The sequence below is a fragment of the Mixophyes fleayi genome, chromosome 4, assembly GCF_038048845.1.
Source record: "Mixophyes fleayi isolate aMixFle1 chromosome 4, aMixFle1.hap1, whole genome shotgun sequence".
NCBI lineage: Eukaryota > Metazoa > Chordata > Amphibia > Anura > Limnodynastidae > Mixophyes > Mixophyes fleayi.
In genome coordinates this window covers 33,744,208-33,764,264 of record NC_134405.1, presented here as the reverse complement: position 1 = coordinate 33,764,264, position 20,057 = coordinate 33,744,208, and the positions used below count along the sequence as shown (strand labels likewise).

Below are 20,057 nucleotides of genomic sequence, written 5' to 3'. Positions count from 1 at the left end.
CATGAATAAATGCCTCCCCACCTCCCCCCCCCCCAGAAAAGACCCTTTTAAAACCTAATTTCTAAACCTACCATTTTTTTACTTGCACATTTAAGAAGAGCACTCTGTTGTGTGTCCTGCTATACTTCTCTCCTCTGTTTAATACTTATATCAGTGATGGTTGATGTGATCATTGTGACTGTTTTGGAATTTTCTGGTGGCATTATTAATTCTAACATTTACTGACATTGACTGAGACGTTAGAGTTTGTCCTTCATACCTGTCATCAGCTGCAAATTCCTTCCCATAATGATCAACATCTACACCCTCATCCCCATCAGCAAGGATGTCTTGGACATCCTTTGCCACCAGTAGACTAGGGGCATATGTGAATGTCCAGGACTTAATGAGCCTGATTCGTTAAGGAAAGTAAGTAAAAATAAAAATAAAAAAAAAAAGAGTACGTTTTCTCCTGGACGAAACCATGTTACAATGCATGGGGTGTAAATTACTTTTTTATTTTGCACATAAGTAAAATATTGTCTGTTTTTTCATGTAATACACACAAATACATGATAGCTTATTTGTACACTAAAATTTGAAGTTCATCTAGGACATGCTCTACCCCAACTATAAATCTGTACCCACATTTCAAATTTACCTTCCCCTCCAATGCAACATGATTTTGCCAAGGTGCAAAGTTACTCATTTTTTTTGCTTTACTTTCCTTAATGTATTAGACTCAATGTGGGGTACTCAATTGTGAGTGAGATGGGAGAAATACTCGCGCGCGAAAAATATTACCGTTTATACGGTAATATTGCGCGTAAATACCGTTAATACAGTAATTTACTCGCTGGATTTCAGCTCGCAACTCAGGTAGCTGCGAGCTGAAATCCAGCGAGTAATTACCGTATTAACGGTAATATTTTTCGAGCGCGAGTATTTCTCCGATCTCGCTCACAATTGAATACCCCCCTATGTTTTTTAAAAAACACAACACATAAGGGTAAAGGCACGCTCACTTAGCTCTCCATGGGTCCAACCAAAACGGTATATCATTTAAATAAAATAAAAATATGGATGTCATTTAGCCCAAACTAAGCCCATGTTTAAATGTCCGAAGCGAGCAGAGGTCCAACCTGCATTTCTGCAAGGCTGTACCCTGCCTGTGTGGCTTCCCCACAAACCTGCACCTGAATATATTGTGCTATTCATTTAGTATATTAAATGTATGTTAGTATATTCAGTATATTAAGTGTATGTTCATGTACACAGATGCTTTAACGTGTGCTTTAATTCCTGTCTTTCATGCCAGCTAATCAATATGAAAAAGATGCGCGTCTAAAGCAGTGCTGTGTGGATGGAATGCAGGAGAACCCTATGGGGTATAAGTGCCAAAAACGGGCTGAGTACGTCTTGGATGCCGGGGAATGCGCACAGGTCTTCTTGGAGTGCTGCAAATTTATCTTTGAGCCGCAGGTGATCAGGGGAAGACCCAGGAAACCTACAAGTAGAGCAGATGCGATCTGTAAGTACCAGTAGATTCATGAAGAGATAGTGTATTTACCTCCCCTATTCAGATGCCACACCTGACACATGCATAGGATAAAAATGATATAAAATCTACTTACAGAGATGATTAAAAAAATGTGAGTATCACACGCAAGCCTTTTTGGCTAATTAATACCCTCTTTGAATTTATAAATATCCTTTCTTAAGTCCTCTACACATATTCATATCATCCATCATCATCATCATCATTTATTTATATAGCGCCAACATATTCCGTAGCGCTTTACAATTGGGGACAAACACAGTAAACTAATAAACAAACTGGGTAAAACAGACAAAGAGATGAGAAGGCCGCTGCTCGCAAGCTTACAATCTATGGGACAATGGGAGTTTGATACATCATCATCATCATTTATTTATATAGGGCCAACAAATTCCATAGCGCTTTACAATTGGGAACAAACATTAATAAGACAATACTGGGTAATACATACAGACAGAGAGGTAAGAGAACCCTGCTCGCAAGCTTACAATCTATGGGATACATGAGGTTAAGTCTACATTTTTCATTTTGGTCCAGCCAGACTGACAATAAGTCAAAGTTCTTTTGTAAGTCCAGAGTTGTACAGACAGCTCACAGCTACAAGGTTCCAGTTTGTTTTGCGATTAATGAAGTTAAATACAAAGGCAACTTTGTCCAAGACTGTAAACCTCAATTGAAGCCGCACTTTGTTGCGTTGCTGTAGGTAAGCTGAATGTACGAAAGTTATTTCACCATAGTAATGATGAGCAACGTTGCAGAAATATTTTCAGGGGATATTTACATGGCATCTAAACATAATTTTACCAATGTAAATTGTCAGACCACATCTAGAATACAGGGTAGATTTTTGGGTGCCTGTCTATGAGAAGAAATCTGCATTCAAGCAAAATAAGAGTCTTTGGTGGACAGCTTGGGCTGGTTCCTACTAATATCTGGGAGTCCATGAGCATGTGGTTCCTACACCATAGTGGAAAACCAGGATCAGACTTGTGAGTACAGGGATGAAGCCTCAATAGGAAGGGTGGGCTGGCAAAGTACAGAGTGCCCCCCTTTTATAGACTACAAGGTCCAGGGGCTTTTGTTGGCCTTGCCTGTCCCAGGGTTATAGGAACTTGGATAATGGAAAGATTGGGATCCCTCGATTGGCAACGTTGCAACCTCAGTGGGTAAAAGGCCCATAGACACTGATCCATTGTACTGAAATGATAAAAATATGAATATAATACGCACACACAATTGTTATAACATCATCATCACCATTTATTAATATAACGCCACTAATTCCGCAACGCTGTACGGAGAACTCACTCACATTAGACCCTGCCCCATTGGGACTTACAGTCTAAACTCCCTAGCACACACACACAGACCGAGAGAGACTAAGGGCAATTTTGATAGCAGCCAATTAACCTACTAGTATGTTTTTTTGGAGTGTGAGAGGAAACCGGAGCACCTGGAGGAAACCCACGCAAACACAGGGAGAACATACAAACTCCACACAGATAAGGCCATGGTCGGGAATTGAACTCATGACCCCAGTGCTGTAAGGTAGAAGTGCTAACTACTATGCCACCGTAGACATTGACATTAAATCCCCCCCCCCAAAAAAAAAATTATTCACCACTTTAGAAATACATTATAAACATTCTTCTTACTTGTAATCCTCTGGGATCTTTACTTGTATTTGTAATATATGAAAAATCTTATTTTTTATTTGAAAACCACAGATGGGAAAAATAAAACTTCATCTCAGTCTGACTCTATTGGGATTACTTACAATTGCATATATAATACAAAGGGTTTCTACTTCCTTTCAAAAGAAATGTATCATTTATCTTGTGTGTGTCCCTCTCAGTTCGTCCCAGCTCTACCATTAAGGATGGGGGCTCTGATGATGACTATGAAGAAATGGATAATATAAAGTCACGCAGTATCTTTTATGAGAGTTGGTGGTGGAAGGTCGAAACACTCCCGATGAGAGCGGACAGCCGTGGGTAAGTGTATCCCCAAGTCAAAATAAATGAAACAGTTCTTCTGTTTCAGTAATATGTCCAATTGGTGGAGGGGTTGTTTTTTTTTATAAAAAGCATATTAACTTTGTGACTCTTATTTGGAACACACCTGTCTTAACTTAAGAAACTTCTTATTTAAGTCTCCTGGACAAAACCATGTTGCAATGCAAGGGGTGCAAATTAGTATTCTGTTTTGCACATAAGTTAAATACTGATTGTTTTCTCATGTAGCACACAAATACTTGATAGCTTATTTGTACACTGAAATTGAAAGTTGATATTTGTGTGCTACATGAATAAACAGTCAGTATTTAACTTATGTGCTCAAGAGAATACTAATTTGCACCCCTTGCATTGTAACATGGTTTTGTCCAGGAGACCTAAATAAGAAGTTTCTTAAGTTAAGATCCTTAATGAGTCAGGCCCTTGATTCTTAATATAAGTTTTTAAAATGTCTCTTTGAAGACCAATTTCACCAAAAACTGAATTTTTAGTTTTGCCTGGAGTTCATTAAGTTATAGTATAATATTAAATATATATTTACTTGTGGGCTGGTGTTTTCTCCAACCCAGAAGATTTCCACAATGCCAGTAATGATCCAGTGCTGATCACCTTTTCTCCGATGACCACATGGCAGCAGTGTTTTTGGTCCATCGTTTCATGATTTTCTCATGTAAATGGGTAGTTTATGGAAAACCTGTGATACTTTAAAAAAGGCCCCGTGTTAGCTAGAGAGAGGATCACTTTGCTGGATTTTTACTGATTCATTGATTAACACTGGGAGCCTGGTAAACAGTATTTATTATTATCGCGTAACGGTTAGAAATCCTGGTATGAACTCCAAGGAAAACGGAAATGTTGGAATAACACAAAGTATGTTTATTAATGCAAATATATTAGGAAGCCAATAGGTGCAGACAATCTGTAAACATATAAGACATAATAAATTGCAAGTTAGTCCATAGCAACAACTGTCCCAGGATATGAAGGGTTAACCACAGTTCAAGGTAGAAGGTCAACCAGGTTTGAGCCATGGATGCAGGGAGTGATTAATGGTACAGTCTATAGCAACACAGATTCAAAGTTGGGTGTAATGCCACTAGTGGCCTGTGTGGAGATGGCGCTGGAGAGCAAAACAGAGGCCAGATTAAGTTGCAAATCTGGATGGTGGAACATAGTGAGCACAGGTAAGTCCAAAGAAGCAGAGAGCGGACACCATGAACCTGAGGCTGGGTACTGGAATCACAGACGATGGGCAGAGTCAAACATCAAACAAAAGGTTGGTCCAGGCAGCAATATGTGTAGTTAGGGGTCACAGGCAAAGGGTCAATCCAGGCAGCAATCAGGGATGGTCAGGTCACAGGCAGAAGACAAAGCAAAGTAACAAGCTGAAGCATGTAATTCAGAAGGATTGCAGCTAAACAGCAGCAGCTAGGAACAAATAATGAACTGCAAGAAACACTGACTGAGGTAGGCATATAAAGCAGTGGAATAGGTGCAAGCACTAATCGGGAAAGGAGATTAACTCTTGCAGGCTAGGTGGAATGTTCAAGGGCAAAACAGCAGCACCTCTGGTGGTATTGAGGTACTGCAGCTACATACAATGCAGAGTCCTAACAGTAACTTATAGAGCCCAACCAAGATTGAAATTTCACTTTTAGGTGAAGGCATCTCTAAAGCCTTTATGTGCCTAGCTGCAATACTCAGCCCAAGTGGCTAATACAATCTCCCCCATACAGTGGCGCATGCAGGGGGGGTTTCTGAGTCTCCAGAACCCCGCCCCCTGCGCTAACTAAGTGGCCGCCATAGCGGCACTGTCTTATACAGCAGCCTCAGCGCTGTCAAAGAAGCATCCGCGGCGGTGCTGTATTGCATACAGCTCCGCCGCGGACGCTTCTTTGACAGCGCCGCGGCTGCTGTATAGGACAGCACTGCCGATACGGAGCTGCTGCAGGGAGAACCAAGCTTCCGGTTGTTGCCCAGTCAACTGGGATGAAGAAGACGGAAGTGACGTCCCGGTTGTTGATGGTGACGGCCGGGACGCCCCAAGCAGACAGAAGCGAGCAGCGGCAGCCAGGAGTGGAGCCACGGCTTGTGACAGATGAATGAAGAAATTATGTGTAAATAATAATAATAATATTGTTTTATTATTATTATTTATAAGGCGCCACAAAATGTCCGTAGGCCGTACACGAAATTTACAGTAGTAGACAATACACAGACAGCAACATTCCATAGAACATTACATAACACTTTAATAAGCTAAACATAATTGTACAAATCAACAGATTACACACAGCAGGACAGTTATTTACATGACAGTGAGCGAGAGTGATAGCAATGTCCAATGTGCATTAGCCCTGGGCTCCAGGACACAGTGCTAGGGAAGCAGCCTAGGGGTAAAGAAGGTGATGGAATAGAAGGATAACACAAGGAAAGAGGGCCCTGCACGCGAGAGCTTACATCCTAAAGGGAAGGGTAAATAGGGTGGCATTGTGTGGGGGAGAAGAGGATAACTGAGGATAAAGAGTTATGAGGAGGACTGATAAACTATAATAAAGAAATGGGTTTTAAGGGCACGCTTGATATAGGTACTTTTGTGGGTTAGGCAACAAGCTTAATCCAGGATGTGGGTGTGAGTGGGAAAGTAACAACATATTGAGAAAATAAAAATAGCAAATAATAATAAATAAAAAAAACAATTTAAACTGTCACAGTCCTTGAATTATATAATAAGTAAGAGTGATGTGCGAGACGTGTCTTAATGGAACGATTGGGGGGGTTGGATACAATATACTAGGTAAGTGTGTGGGTGGTGAAATGATGGGTTATAAAAGTGGGGGCAAGGGGTAGATAATAGGATGTGTGGTTGGCGATGATAAGATGACAAATAATTGTATAGGTGTGGGTAGTGGAGATGTGTAATAAAATATAGCGGGAGAAAGTGATAGGGCTTGTGATAAGATTAAATGGGGGGAATTCGATTCAATTGCTCTGCGCATGCTCAGAAATGGACAATAGGCCAGAGAACGCAAGTGCTTGAAAATTCATCTTCAAACTCAAATGACACTTACAACTGCCTACGACTGGAAGGACAGAATGGGGGGAGGAAGGGACGGTAAGGGCGCGTCGAGGACAAGAACATGCAGCAATGACCGATTCAAGCACTGGGCATCTCTAAGGTACGTGTTTTCTTTACCCAATCACTTGCACCAGCTACGGGGCAGGTGTAAGGGCCAACTGATAGTGATGACGGACACGTCTGCGTGTCATAACATGTGTTTGCAATCAACAGCAACTGTATAAATGCATCGAATGTACGGTAGGCATAAATATCACCCTGATAAATGTATTTAATTTAAAAAGAAAAAAAAATGATACTATTAACAGGTGTTAAGGTATTTCATTTCATTTTTTTTCTGTGCCTTCTGATTGGACTTTCATTTGCATTGTGCGTACCCTGCAGTGTGTTTTCTGTCCGCATACAGCAAATGCGGCACATGCAGACCGTACCTAAATCCGTACTCTGGAAACGTTTCTTCATATGCGCTTGTGCTTGAATACTGGCGTACCCGCGTGCAATTTTAAAAAATGACAAATTGTGTTCACCCCTCGTTCCTTGATGAATCGGGCCCTGTGTCTCTGACAAGTTTCTCACACTCATTTTTAAAGCTTGTACATACAGCATACTTGCCAGCTTTTCCTCATTGGCTTCAGGGAGATCCCAGTGGAGGTGGGCGTGCGGGGACAGGGCTTGAAGATTCGCATAATTTTTGCCCCTAAATGATTGTCACAGTTTTGGCCAATTACATCAGGGGGCTAATATGATGCGATATTTGCATCATTAAGCCTCGCCCCCACAACTTATCTATTGCAGGGGCGAGAACCGGGATGTTGCCCTGCTCTCCCGGGAGTCCGGGAGGTCTCCCAGAAATGCGGGAGTCTCCCGGACATTCCGGGAGAGTAGGCAACTATGCATTAAAGAAAAGCAGCTAATGAATCTCTAGAGACTGAAGTGTATCTTACATTTCTGTCAACATTACTGAAGTTATGTTTTCTTACCTGTCAATCTTGGATTAAATCTTGGTCTCCATGAAAATGGCCACCTCCAAAGGCATCAATACATGGACATAGGACACAATCTCTGAACTGTGTCATCATGCCACAGATGGCGAAGCCAACCACGTCTTGTACTGGCTTAGCATGAGGGAGAATGCCAGACTCTTCAGGGAGTGAGGGAGATCACCTCTATTTCAGGGAGTCTTATGGACATTCAGGGAGATATGGCAGGTATGACACAGATATTAAAAAACAACGCTCACTGAATCATAGCTTATTTGGCCCTGCTTTAGAGAAGCTCTGAGACACATTTGTTAATGTGTCATTGCACCATACTATACTGTAGTGTGTTCACAGGAGCTAAATAGGCATTCTCATAAAAGTATAGAACAATAGTCCTTCTAGTGATCACTGCGAAATTAACTGGCACAAAGCAAACGTTTGTATTTGTCACATTGCTTTTGTAACCCCAGCATCAGATAGTGTTTATTAGATAGTGGCTTTGTTTATGTTTCTTAATGCACATGTGTACGAGCCCTTATGTAGTGAGTGCATTCATCCACTGCTCTCACTCCCTGTTATATCTCCTTCTTCTCTCGCAGGTATTCTTCATTGACTGTTAATGCAAATTTACCAGAGTCAATCACCACATGGGAATTTTTGGCAATCAGCATTTCTCCAATTTCAGGTACTCAACAGCGCAGCGTGTGTCCAAGGGGTATATTTACTAAACTGCGTGTTTAAAAAAAGTGGAGATGTTGCCTATAGCGACCAATCAGATTCTAGCTGTCATTTATTTAGTACATTCTGCAAAATGACAGCTAGAATCTGATTGGTTGCTAAAGGCAATAACTTTACTTTTTCAAACCCGTAGTTTAGTAAATATACCCCCGAGTGTAATGTAAAACAACACCAATTTAGCTAGCAGTGATTTTTTTTTATGAAAAAAAAAAACGTAAGGATGATCTGTGGTAAATGACGCAATTAAAAATCCAGCTTGTGAAAAATACATGCAAAATGGGCTATTTTACAAATATAACCTTTATGCTATACCTTATCGTTTTTGTTAGATACACTCTGCTAGATAGTGCACCTAGCACCTAAATTTACTGGACTGGTTAGATGCAGGCTTCCATGTACGTTCAGACCCCACCTCCAGGCCCAGCGCTCCCATTAGGCAAGGTTAGGCAATTGCCTAGGGCGCCGGGCTCTGCAGGGCGCCTCGAACTTAAAAAAAAAACGGAAATCCACGGGGAGGAGAGGAGGGAAGGGGCTATGAATCTTACCTGCATGAAGCTGCTCCTCTCTGCTCTGTCTTCTCCCCTTCGCTCACTGACAGTGACAGGCTGTGATGATGTCATCATCACGGCCCGACAGTGTCTGTGAGTGGAGGGGAGAAGACAGAGCAGAGAGGAGCAGCTTCATGCAGGTAAGTTAAAGAAAGACATGGGGAGGGGTGGGGAGGGGAGCTGAGGGGAGGGAAGCGCAGGGGCGATTTTTAAAGGGGGGGGGGCAATTTTTAAAGGGGGGGGGCGCCGATTTTCACACTGTGCCTAGGGCACCAAGGACCCTAGCACCGGCGCTGCCCACCTCCACAACATTTGGCCAATGTCAGCAGTTTGAACTAAATAGCACGATAAGCTTTAACACTCTACTCAGTGACTGCATAAACACAATGTAAGATAAAGAACCTGCAAGAAAGTTTAGTGCTAGATACACACCACTTAAGAGTGTATTTGGCAAATGATTAGATATAGGAAAGAGGTTATAATAGCAAAACATACAAAATCCACAAAGGTGGAGTTTTCCTTTAATCCTAATATACAATATGATATGGTAAAGGATTAATGTATATTATTATGTGAGGGGTTTAGCATAATACATACAAAGCCAACCCATTTTGATAATGAGTATTTCATAGTTTATAGTTGTTATTTTATTATCGCCTTCTGGTTGAAATAAAGCATATTATTATACTGTTTAAACAGTAGTCTCCAGAGCTTGCCTCACAGTCACAGCTAGTGCCCATTAATACAGAGTAAGTTGTTTTCTGACCATGCCCAGTGTATTGAGAGCACCTTCGACACTACACACTGTGAGGAAACTGACAGCGGTGCTGTATGGAACCAACAGAGCAGTTCCAACTCCCGCATTTGTTAAGAATGGCACCAATCTCGGGGGAGATGAAGAAATAAGTGGGACTCCGCAATCACACTGATATCGCTTCAGCATTTCCATCCCTCCTGCATTGCCAGACTAGCCGACGTGGTAATGAGAACCTTGCACTGGCTTGGTTACTATGCGGAGGAAAGGGGCTTGCCTTCAAATTAATAAATAATGCAAGCTGGTTTGGTGTTGACAAAGGATTCTGTTAAACCAGGATGCATACAAAAATGGCTGGATTTGGCCAGAACACCGAAACAAATACAAAATCCCTACTCTTAAGTTGTAGATAGTGTATAAGCATACACTTTTACCTCTCTATTACTGTTGACTCCACTAACTCCACTATCTCATCTGTTCTCCAACTTCTCTGCCTTGGTGTCACCCTTGACTACTATCCTCCTTTGTCCCCCACATCCATTCTCTTGCCAAATCCTGCCACTTCCAGTTACGGAACATTGCTCGCATTCGGCCCTTCCTCTCCCAGGACACACCCAAAATCTCTCATCCATTGCCTGATCATCTGTCAGTTGGACTACTGTAACCTTCTTCTCATAGGCCTCCCCCACTCTCATCTCACTGCTCTTCGTTCTATACTCAATGCCGTCGCTAGACTCATCTTCCTCTCTCACCTCTCCACATTTGTGTCCCCCCTCTACCATGCCCTTCACTGGTGCCCCTTCCCCTACAGAATCCTTTTTAAGCTCCTCACCCTCACATACAAGGCCCTCGCTAACTCCACTGCTCCCTACATCTCCAACCTCCTCTCTATTGACACTCCTTCCCACCCACTGCGATCAGCCAACAATCGTCGCTTCTCCTCCCCTCTGATTACCTCTTCTCACTCACGTTTTCAAGACTTCTCCTGCCCTGCCCCCTCCATTGGAACAATCTCCCTCATGCTATCAGAACCTCCCCCAATCTAAACAGGTTCAAACAGGCATTAGAAACCCACTTCTTCTTAAAAGCCTTTCAGTCATCTACCTAACTACCCACCTGTTGGCTACCTCTCCCTCTCTCCCCTTCCTCCTTCTCACTCCGTTCAACCCTGTCCCCATTTTACTTTTCCTGTGTCTTTGGTTTGTCCGCCCTTCCCCTTAGATTGTAAGCTCCTCTGAGCAGGTTCCCCTCTCCTCCTGTTACCACCACTTTTAACTCTGCTCTACAGCTCCTCTGCTCATCTCCCTCTTCAGCCTCATGGCCACTGACTAGGCTCCTACTTTTCATTGCACCTATCCTATAGCTCTTAACCTGTTGCTGCGCCCACACCCCTGGGCATGGCAGAATTTCTGCTGTGCTGACTTTCCCTCACCCTCAACTGTTCTTATTAGCTGTGCTCTGAGCTACCTGTGTTGTTGCACTGCTTGTTTATTGTACCGTAATGTTATACCTTGTACTGTCCTACTGTTTGTTCCTGTACGGTGCTGCGGACACTTTGCAAATAAAAATGAATAATAATAATAAGACACATGGATCCTCTACATTGTTTTGCAGGCATTTGTGTTGCTCAACCGTATGAAATGCTGGTCAAGAAAAAATTCTTCATTGACCTGCGGCTTCCATATTCTGTGGTCCGTAATGAGCAAGTGGAGATCCGAGCTGTCCTGTACAGTTATGTAAAAGAACCAATTGAGGTACAGTGTGGAATCTGGGGGGACCGATATGTTTTGTACTGGCAGGTAGATCTTTTAATGCTCGGTTAAATTGCATTGTCAAAGTTCATATACCAAATTTTGTATTTCAATATATCCATTGTGTCCAATCAGAATATAGGTAACATTTTCTAGAATGTACTAGATAAATGATAGGTGGAATCTAATTGCTTTCTATCGGCAACACCTCCGCTTTTACTTTTTAGAAGGTTTGATAAATCTACCCCATATTGCTGTCTTTAATCCTTTTGAGGGACACTGATGATGAGACATTCTCCTTATGAAATGACTGATAATATTACAGAACAATGGGCCTGATTCATTAAGGATCTTAACTTAAGAAACTTCTTATTTCACTTTCCTGGACAAAACCATGTTACAATGCAAGGGGTGAAATTAGTTTTCTGTTTTGCACATAAGTTAAATACTGACTATTTTTTCACGTAGCACACAAATATCAACTTTAAATTTCAATATATAAATAAGGTGTTTGTGTGCAACATGAAAAAACAGTCAGTATTTAACTTATGTGCAAAACAGAAAACTAATTTCACCCCTTGCATTGTAACATGGTTTTGTCTATGAGACTGAAATAAGAAGTTTCTTAAGTTAAGATCCTTAATGAATCAGGTCCAATATCTTGCAATCAGCTGTACAGTTCATGTAAATACCTTGTATTTTAAGTTTAGCGGTCCACACGTTCGTCTTTATGACGAGTGTCATTTTCTTAAACAATTTGACTGTTTTGCAGGTGCGAGTAGACCTGATATTCAACAAGAAGATGTGCAGTTCGGCAACAGCAGAAGCCAATTTCCGCCAGGTGGTGATCCTGGACCCCTTTGCCTCTCTCGTTCTGCCGATTGTCGTCGTTCCTCTAGAGATTGGATACATTCCGATAGAAGTCAAAGCATCAGTCAAGGATTACTTCTTCACTGATGGAGTGATAAAGCAGCTGAAGGTGGTGGTGAGTTATGGTGACAAATAGGAAGGACCTTCCCACCGTCACATTATTGTTATAGCAGAAGAAATCATCTTCTATATTGTTTAATTTTACCATTCCTGTGCACATAGAAAGTTCTGATATTGTAAGTATATCTTACCAAGAAATGAAAGCCACTGTTTGACATTAATATATCGAGCAATATATAATGAATACAGAATACACGTACAATGTTGCAAATTATATTCGGCAATTGACCCCATATCATCGTGTTTCTGACCCAATAACAATACCCAGTAAGGACTCTACTGAAATCATAATGAAGATTATCTGTCTTCTTACTAATAGGACCCAGGCACACTGAAAGCTATCCGGACCCTTAGCTAAGGGTCAGACATCTGGGGCCTGATTCATTAAGGATCTTAACGTAAGAAACTTCTTATTTCAGTCTCCTGGACAAAACCATGTTACAATGCAAGGGGTGCAAATTAGTATTCTGTTTTGCACATAAGTTAAATACTGTTAGGAACTCCCTAGTCAGCACAATAAAACTCGGAGTCTACTCTGAAAGCCTGGTGTTCACTGGAGCCCCTAGTGGTGGGGACAGAATTGGCCGCAGGCTGACAGAGGGTCGAGAATCGTGTACCGGCTAAGGAGAACCCAGGAGTGGAGTGATTGGCGGACAGAGGCATGGTTCAGGCAGAGTAAACCAAGGTCAGAGGTCACAAGCACAGGTTCAGAATCCAGGGAACAAGCGAAAGGTCAGGGGCACTGGCGGAGGAGAATAATCCGTTTTTCAGGCAAATGGTCAGGGTCAGAAGCGTAGGTTCAAGGTCCAGGAACAAGCGAGGGTCATACACGGGAAGTCAGTCACAGGTTTTAACACCAAGCAGAGAGAGAACAAGCAGGCAGCAGAACTGTGAACAGGACGCCATAACCGGCAGTGAGGCTCTGATCTCACTGCCTTAAATAGCACTAGGAGCCAATCAGGACAGAGGAGGGTAGGGCTGAGAATCAGCCTCAGGAGGCAGCTAATTAATTACTAGCTAAAACTAGCATAGGAAATAACATAACCAGGAAGCATGTATAAAAATAAAAGGGAACCAGTTTAAATCATATAGGAGCTCCCCCTGGTGTTGGAGGATGTCCCTACACCCTCCTACATCTATGCAGCAAGGATAATAACAGAGCATAGAATCTAAAGCACACGCCCGGCTGCTAGTTCACGCCAGGATGTGGCATACAGCAGCGGCTTGTGACAAATACTGACTGTTTTTTCATGTAGCACACAAATACTTGATAGCTTATTTGTACACTGAAATTTAAAGTTGATTTTTGTGTGCTACATGAAAAACCAGTCAGTATTTAACTTATGTGCAAAACAGAATACTAATTTGCACCCCTTGCATTGTAACATGGTTTTGTCCAGGAGACTGAAATAAGAAGTTTCTTAAGTTAAGATCCTTAATGAATCAGGCCCCTGGTTCTTATCTAACTTGGCCATGTACATGTAAGCTAAATTGGACATTAATTCTTGCGCCTGGCACGCTGGCCGAGTGGAAAACTTGTCCCCCGTGGTGCAGGCTTAAGTTGGGTAATAATCCGGGAATGGCTGAAATGTTTAATATGTTGAGTATGCTCTCTTCCGCCCTCTTTATCAGGTTGCCATGCTAAGACAGTGGTACATTTATATCTTAGTCAGCCGAGTGTAAATGACAGGCTTGTAGACTTGCTCTGCATTTATATCCTTGGTGGATAGGTGAAATCACCAAGGGCCTGGTCCAATGGCCTCACATTAGCATTAGTGAAATTCCAACTTTTGGTAGAGAACTAAACAAACAAGGTGCAACTTCAGCCGTCTGTATAATTTACCTTGTAACTGAGTTGCAGTTTAATATAAGGGGAATTCTGTACGATTTATATTATCTTCATGTTCCCTGTTGGAATTTAATGGTCCTTTATTAATCAAATTCATTTAATCACAGCCAGAAGGAATGAGAATACTTAAAACCATCCAGAGTCTCATCCTTGACCCCCAACGTGCAGAAGGTGAGTTATTATTATTATTATTATTGTTAATTTTTATTTATAGGGCGCCACTAGGTGTCCGTAGCGCCGTACAGGGACAAACGAAATTACAATACGAGGTGAGACAGAACAGTACAGTAAACAATAATCACAGTAACTCAGTGAGCTCAAAGCACAGCTAGAGGGGCGGAGGAGGGGAGAGGGGAAGGTCCGCCAACGACGGAGTCCAAGAGGGAAGGCGCGGATGACAGGGAGACCCCCAAGGGGAGAGGAGGGAGCGAGAGGGGACGCGGGAAAGAAGGAGGAGGGCTAAGTAGCTGGAGAGCAGAGTTAACAGTGGTGAAGACAGGAGGAGAGAATACCCTGCTCAAAGGAGTGTACAATCTAAGGGGTGGGGTAGACAGACAGAGAGACACGGGGGAGAGATGGAGGAACGGAGGATAAGGATAAGGGGGGAGGAAGAGGCAGAAGAAAAGGTAGGAAGTTAAGTGAGTGACTGGAAGGCTTTAAGAAAAAGGTGGGTTTTTAAAGCCCGTTTGAAACTGGACAGATTAGGGGAAGTTGCTCGTGTCCTACCTCTGTAGTTCCAGAATGAATAAGTACAACCTTCTCATTCTATTGGTCATCCTCAAAGATACCTGATTAGATTTCTGATGAATGCTATCCGCTATCTCTGACTGCTTACTTCTCCCTATATTATCCTAAGTTGTGTGTTCCACCATCCAAACAACTAATCAGTCTTTTCTACCACTGCCCTCTTGCAGTTCCTGGAATCCAGATTGAAACAATCGAACCTGTGCCACCAAAAGATATTGTCCCCAACACTGAGGCGGATACCTATGTCAGTGTCAAAGGTATGAAGAGCAAGAGTTCAAGCATGAAATTTCCTTTAGATCATCGGGAACTTGTGCTCTATATTAGGAAAAAATAAAAGTTTAACATTCTGGTGTTGTAAGCGTAGACAGACATTGGGAAAAAGTATGTATCAATTTTCATATATTGGATAAGTTTAAAAATTAAATATAAACAGCTATTTGTTTTATCACTTACTTTCCCACAACAGCAGTTTCTTTGTAACAGCGTTAGCAGTATACAATCTATCAATGGTGTGTGTCATTTGTTACAAAGTGACATATGTTGAGACCATGGGGGTAAATGCATCAAACCTTCGGAAAAGTTGTTGCCCATAACAGCCAATCAGATGCTAGCTATCATTTTCTAGAATGTACTAGATGAATTAAAGATGAAACCTTAGTGGTTGCTATGGGCAACATCTCCACTTTTCCATTTTAGCAGGTTTGATACATTTATTCCTGTCATTTTATATATATATATATATATATATATATATATATATATGGGTTCTTATGCATCCATTGCAATATGTGGTTATTATCCACTAACCAGAAAACATAAATATACTATTAATTATGCTCACTTGCCAAATATCCAGGTCTGTGCTATTTGGACCTGCAACTGTGTGGTCAAACTGTCCAATTTTGGTCATTCATCAATCAACCAGCTTCAGACCAGTGAATGAACACCACTATCTGGACATTTGTTGACTAAATCTAATCTCTTTCAGCCATACTCAATGTTAATGTAAAATATGTGTGTTACACTGTCAGGGAGCCTTCTGGGAGAGACACTGGAGAATTCCATTGATGGGGCTAACCTGAAACATCTAATCACTGTGCCTGCTGGTTGTGGAGAGCAGAACATGATGAGTATGACCCCAACTGTGATCGCCACCCGTTTCCTGGACGTCACCGAACAGTGGGAAAGACTAGGAGTAGAACGTAGAGAAGAGGCCATTAAAAACATCAACCTAGGTGAGTGTATGGCGTTGTGAAGTGAGTAAGACAAGTGGTGAGAGGTGATGGCTTCAGCTTTGAAAAAAGCCACACGATAACATGATTGTGTATTCCAGGATATGTACAACAGTTGGTGTATCGGAAATCTGACCACTCTTATTCAGCATTCACAAACCGACCTTCCAGCACCTGGTGAGAGATCCATATGTCCTACCACTCACCATTACATCACGGATCATTTTGCCCGACTTTCTTTTTCATCTCTCACTCAACACTTTCTTGCTCTCCGGCAGGCTCACAGCCTATGTGGTGAAGGTCTTTTCCATGGCCTTCAAGCTGATTCACATAGACAAAGATGTACTGTGTGGTGCCGTCAAATGGCTAATTTCTGAGAAACAGCTATCGAATGGAGCATTCAAAGAGGATGCCCCAGTCATACATGGGGAGATGGTGGTATGTTTGCTATTTTAGGAAGTAATGGGTGATGGGATTATCCCAATAATAATGAGACTTCAGTTTAGGTAGATTCGTAGTCTTGAGCAAGGCAAAGAGAGGATCACAGGAAGTGCTGTGAGTTGGTGAAGCAGATAATCCAAGTGGACATCTCTACAGACACAAAGTTGAATAATTGCACTGTTATGGTGGACATGGGACTGAAAGGGATGTGCTTTGGTTGTGGGACTAGAAATATTTCTTATGATCAAATGTGTTAAATACTTATAGAGGGAATTTCCAGAGGGACGTATAAGAGTAAAGGAATTATGGTTCCATGGGCTTGAGCTTTGTTTTGCAGATAGTTCAGTAAAGGTATATGATGGTTGATTAATAAAGTGGATGCTATTAAGTAATGTGTTACGTGACACTGAGGGCGAGGGAGGGAGACATTGCTTTGTGGTAGAACATTAGGACTAGTCTGTGAGGAACTTTCCTATCTCTGTAGGGTGGATCTGGAAACACAGAACCTGACGCCTCGCTGGCAGCATTTGTCTTAATTGCCCTAGTGGAGGCAAAGAGTCACTGCAACGATAGAGTCCCGGTAAGTTATATGTTATTATCTGTGTCATCATGCAGTACTATTTACTTAGCAGACTTTTATTTAGCTTTGTACATAAAGGGCCTCATTTACAGTCTTAACTGTACTCAACTTACTCCTCTCCAGGTGAAAGGGGCTACATGTCTAGGATATGTTAAAACCTAGACACTGAGGCATTTTTTTGGGCTAGGGCTCTAGGGAAATGAGTCATTTTACGTCACCAAAATCGACGTACGTCAAACTCTAAATGAAGCCCACAATGCGTTTCCCTGCCCAGCTAGTGTCTCAACCGTACTAAGAAACGATGATTAAACTTGGAGCTCCAGTAGAGCTTAGTAAGGCTCCTTTCTGATCTTGCAAAGTGCAAAAGCAAAAAGGATATTCTGCTTTGTGAAGCCATGTGCTTACTTTTACGAAAATGCACCTGTTGTTACAAGGAAGCAAACAGGGTTATGAGCCAAGATAGCAGGATCTGTAGGTGCAATAGTTTACACCAGTCAATGGGAGGAGATAGATGAGTGAGGGACATTCAACACTGAGAAGTAATCAGGCTTGTGAATGCAGCTACTTTCCACCCACATGCAAACAACGAGAATATGCTTTGAAGGCTGAGATTATTTTTATGAGATAAGTGGATGGATAGAGGCCATTTAATGAGGCATTCCCAGCTTTGTAACAGTTTGAACAATCTTTTTTCTCCAAGAAGAAGGACTTGACCTCAGAGGTGCTGGAGATCGTGGCTCACCCTACAAATTCATGAGACGCATTTTGTAGCTTCCTATGGAACAGCGCGTTTCTAGGCTCACATGGACCAATATAAAAACACTTAAGGAAAGATACATGTTAGATAGTCTTGATGCCCACCCTCCCTTCATACATGAGGCTAAATCAAGCAGTATTTTAGGAGAGAAATGTAAATTAATAAAGGGAGTGGTCCTAAGGTGTAAGTAGGTTGGATTTTCTTGTGACATTTTTACTGTTTCTACCATGCACATTTATATTGCCATTTGTTGCTTCCAATGTGATTGGGGCTTGTTAGCATCCATCAATTTGCCCTACCAGTCATTGCAACATTTAGATTTGACTTATAGTTTTCACCAGTAGAGGCAAGACAAAACAAGCATTGAAGCCATCTCCTCTCCTGAAGATTGAGCTTGTTTTTTCTGCTTCTGCAAGATCAAGAAACAGGTCATTGTACTGGTCCCTAGAATCCACCATAAGTATATTTCCCCTCTCTGACTCCTGTTCCCCATTATCTTCAGGATCTCGAGTCCAGTCTGGATAAAAGTGCCGTTTACTTGGAGGGTCGGCTAAAGACCGTGAGGAAACCTTACACTATCTGCATCACCTCCTATGCTTTGTCCTTGCTGGGAAAGCTCCCAAATTCCAATCAACTGATTGCCAGCTCTACCGGTTCGTTCTACATATTTATTGTGTGTGTGTGTGTGTGTGTGTGTGTGTGTGTGTGTGTGTGAGATTTCCCACAGTATGTATTAGATATTGCATTACTTGTCTGTAGGACTTCTTGAACATCTTCCATATTTAAAGTGTATATTTTACCATACATTACAAGGGCAAGCGTTAGGTGAGGTCCCAGCAAGGTAAGAGGTGGTAAGCCTTATTGTGGGAGTCCCCTTATACATAGAGTGTGGGTAGTAGGAGGACCTTACACTGCATAAAGCAGCATACCTGAAATTCCAGGAATTCCACTTTGGGCCCTTCTTGCATTACGGAAGGTGAAGACAAATGGGTATCCTAGCAGATAAGCAAATTGACTGTGGAAGTGCCACATGTATGTTAGAAGCAGAGCCATTGCCAGACATTCCACTGCCAGGTCAGACAACACACAATGGTAATCTGGCAGTGAGTGAATTGCGGGCAGTGCTGTCGCTACCACTAGGCAAACCTAGGAGGTTGCTTAGTGCACCAGGGCCTAGGAGTCAGCTATAAACTGAATGAGTGAGATAATGTGCCATCGCCTCTGACATGGAGGGGCAGGGCCGTCTTTCCCATTGGGCACAATGGGCAGGTGCCCGGGGGCCCTGCATCCCAGGGGGCCCGTCAGAGGCAGTTAAAAAAAAAACTGAAAAAAAAAAAAGAAGAAAATACTTACCTTGCGGTCAGCTGGCGATCCGGCTCCCTCCCTGGTCTCCTCCACCGTGCGGCGCTGGCAGTGCATGTCGGGCATGACGTCATTACGCCCGCCCGACATCCATTGCGGAGCGCGACGGAGGAGGAGACCAGGGAGGGAACTGGATTGCCAGCTGACCGCAAGGTAAGTATTTTCTTCTTTTTTTTTTCAGGTTTTTGTTTTTTTTGAGCTGCCTCTGACAGGCTCCCTGGGCTGAAGGGCCCATATATATATATAATCACTTTTATATATATATATATATATATATATATATATATATATAGGGGCCCCGATGCACTGCATTGCCCGGGGGCCCAAAATGTTGTTAAGAGGGCCCTGTGGATGGGCAGCAGCTGGATCTGCGAACTATTCCAGCCATCTGCTGCTCCTCCATGTTGGCAATGGGCTGGAAGTGTGGTGCTGAGCTATATCAAAGACCAGCGCCACACACTCAAGAGAAAAAATATGCCAGAGGTGCATACTTCCTGACTCCAGAAAGCAGTTTATATAGGCCATCAGGGTGATGAATGATCATGAGGTGCTGCAAGCAACAAATTTGGAGTTGTTAATCCCCCTGCCTTGTAAAATCCTGCTCTTATTTAATGGTAACATAAAGCCGGGTTTATGACTGCTGGCCAAATTTACTGTGAGCTAATAAAAACCACATAAATTCAGAAGACTAATGCAA

The 20,057-nt window shown here is 42.3% G+C and overlaps 1 protein-coding gene across 1 annotated transcript in view; it reads left to right on the top strand.

Moving 5' to 3' along the window:
• Positions 1–20,057, top strand: part of LOC142151175 (complement C3-like) — a 102,006-nt gene that overhangs the window by 54,032 nt on the left and 27,917 nt on the right. The window contains exons 18-29 of the mRNA XM_075206539.1: positions 1,298–1,510; positions 3,393–3,531; positions 8,211–8,296; positions 11,266–11,405; positions 12,175–12,387; positions 14,349–14,412; positions 15,156–15,245; positions 16,020–16,223; positions 16,322–16,397; positions 16,499–16,658; positions 17,146–17,241; positions 18,501–18,651. Of these exons, the coding sequence (XP_075062640.1) occupies positions 1,298–1,510; positions 3,393–3,531; positions 8,211–8,296; positions 11,266–11,405; positions 12,175–12,387; positions 14,349–14,412; positions 15,156–15,245; positions 16,020–16,223; positions 16,322–16,397; positions 16,499–16,658; positions 17,146–17,241; positions 18,501–18,651 (1,632 nt within the window). The remainder of the gene's footprint in view (positions 1–1,297; positions 1,511–3,392; positions 3,532–8,210; positions 8,297–11,265; positions 11,406–12,174; positions 12,388–14,348; positions 14,413–15,155; positions 15,246–16,019; positions 16,224–16,321; positions 16,398–16,498; positions 16,659–17,145; positions 17,242–18,500; positions 18,652–20,057) is intronic.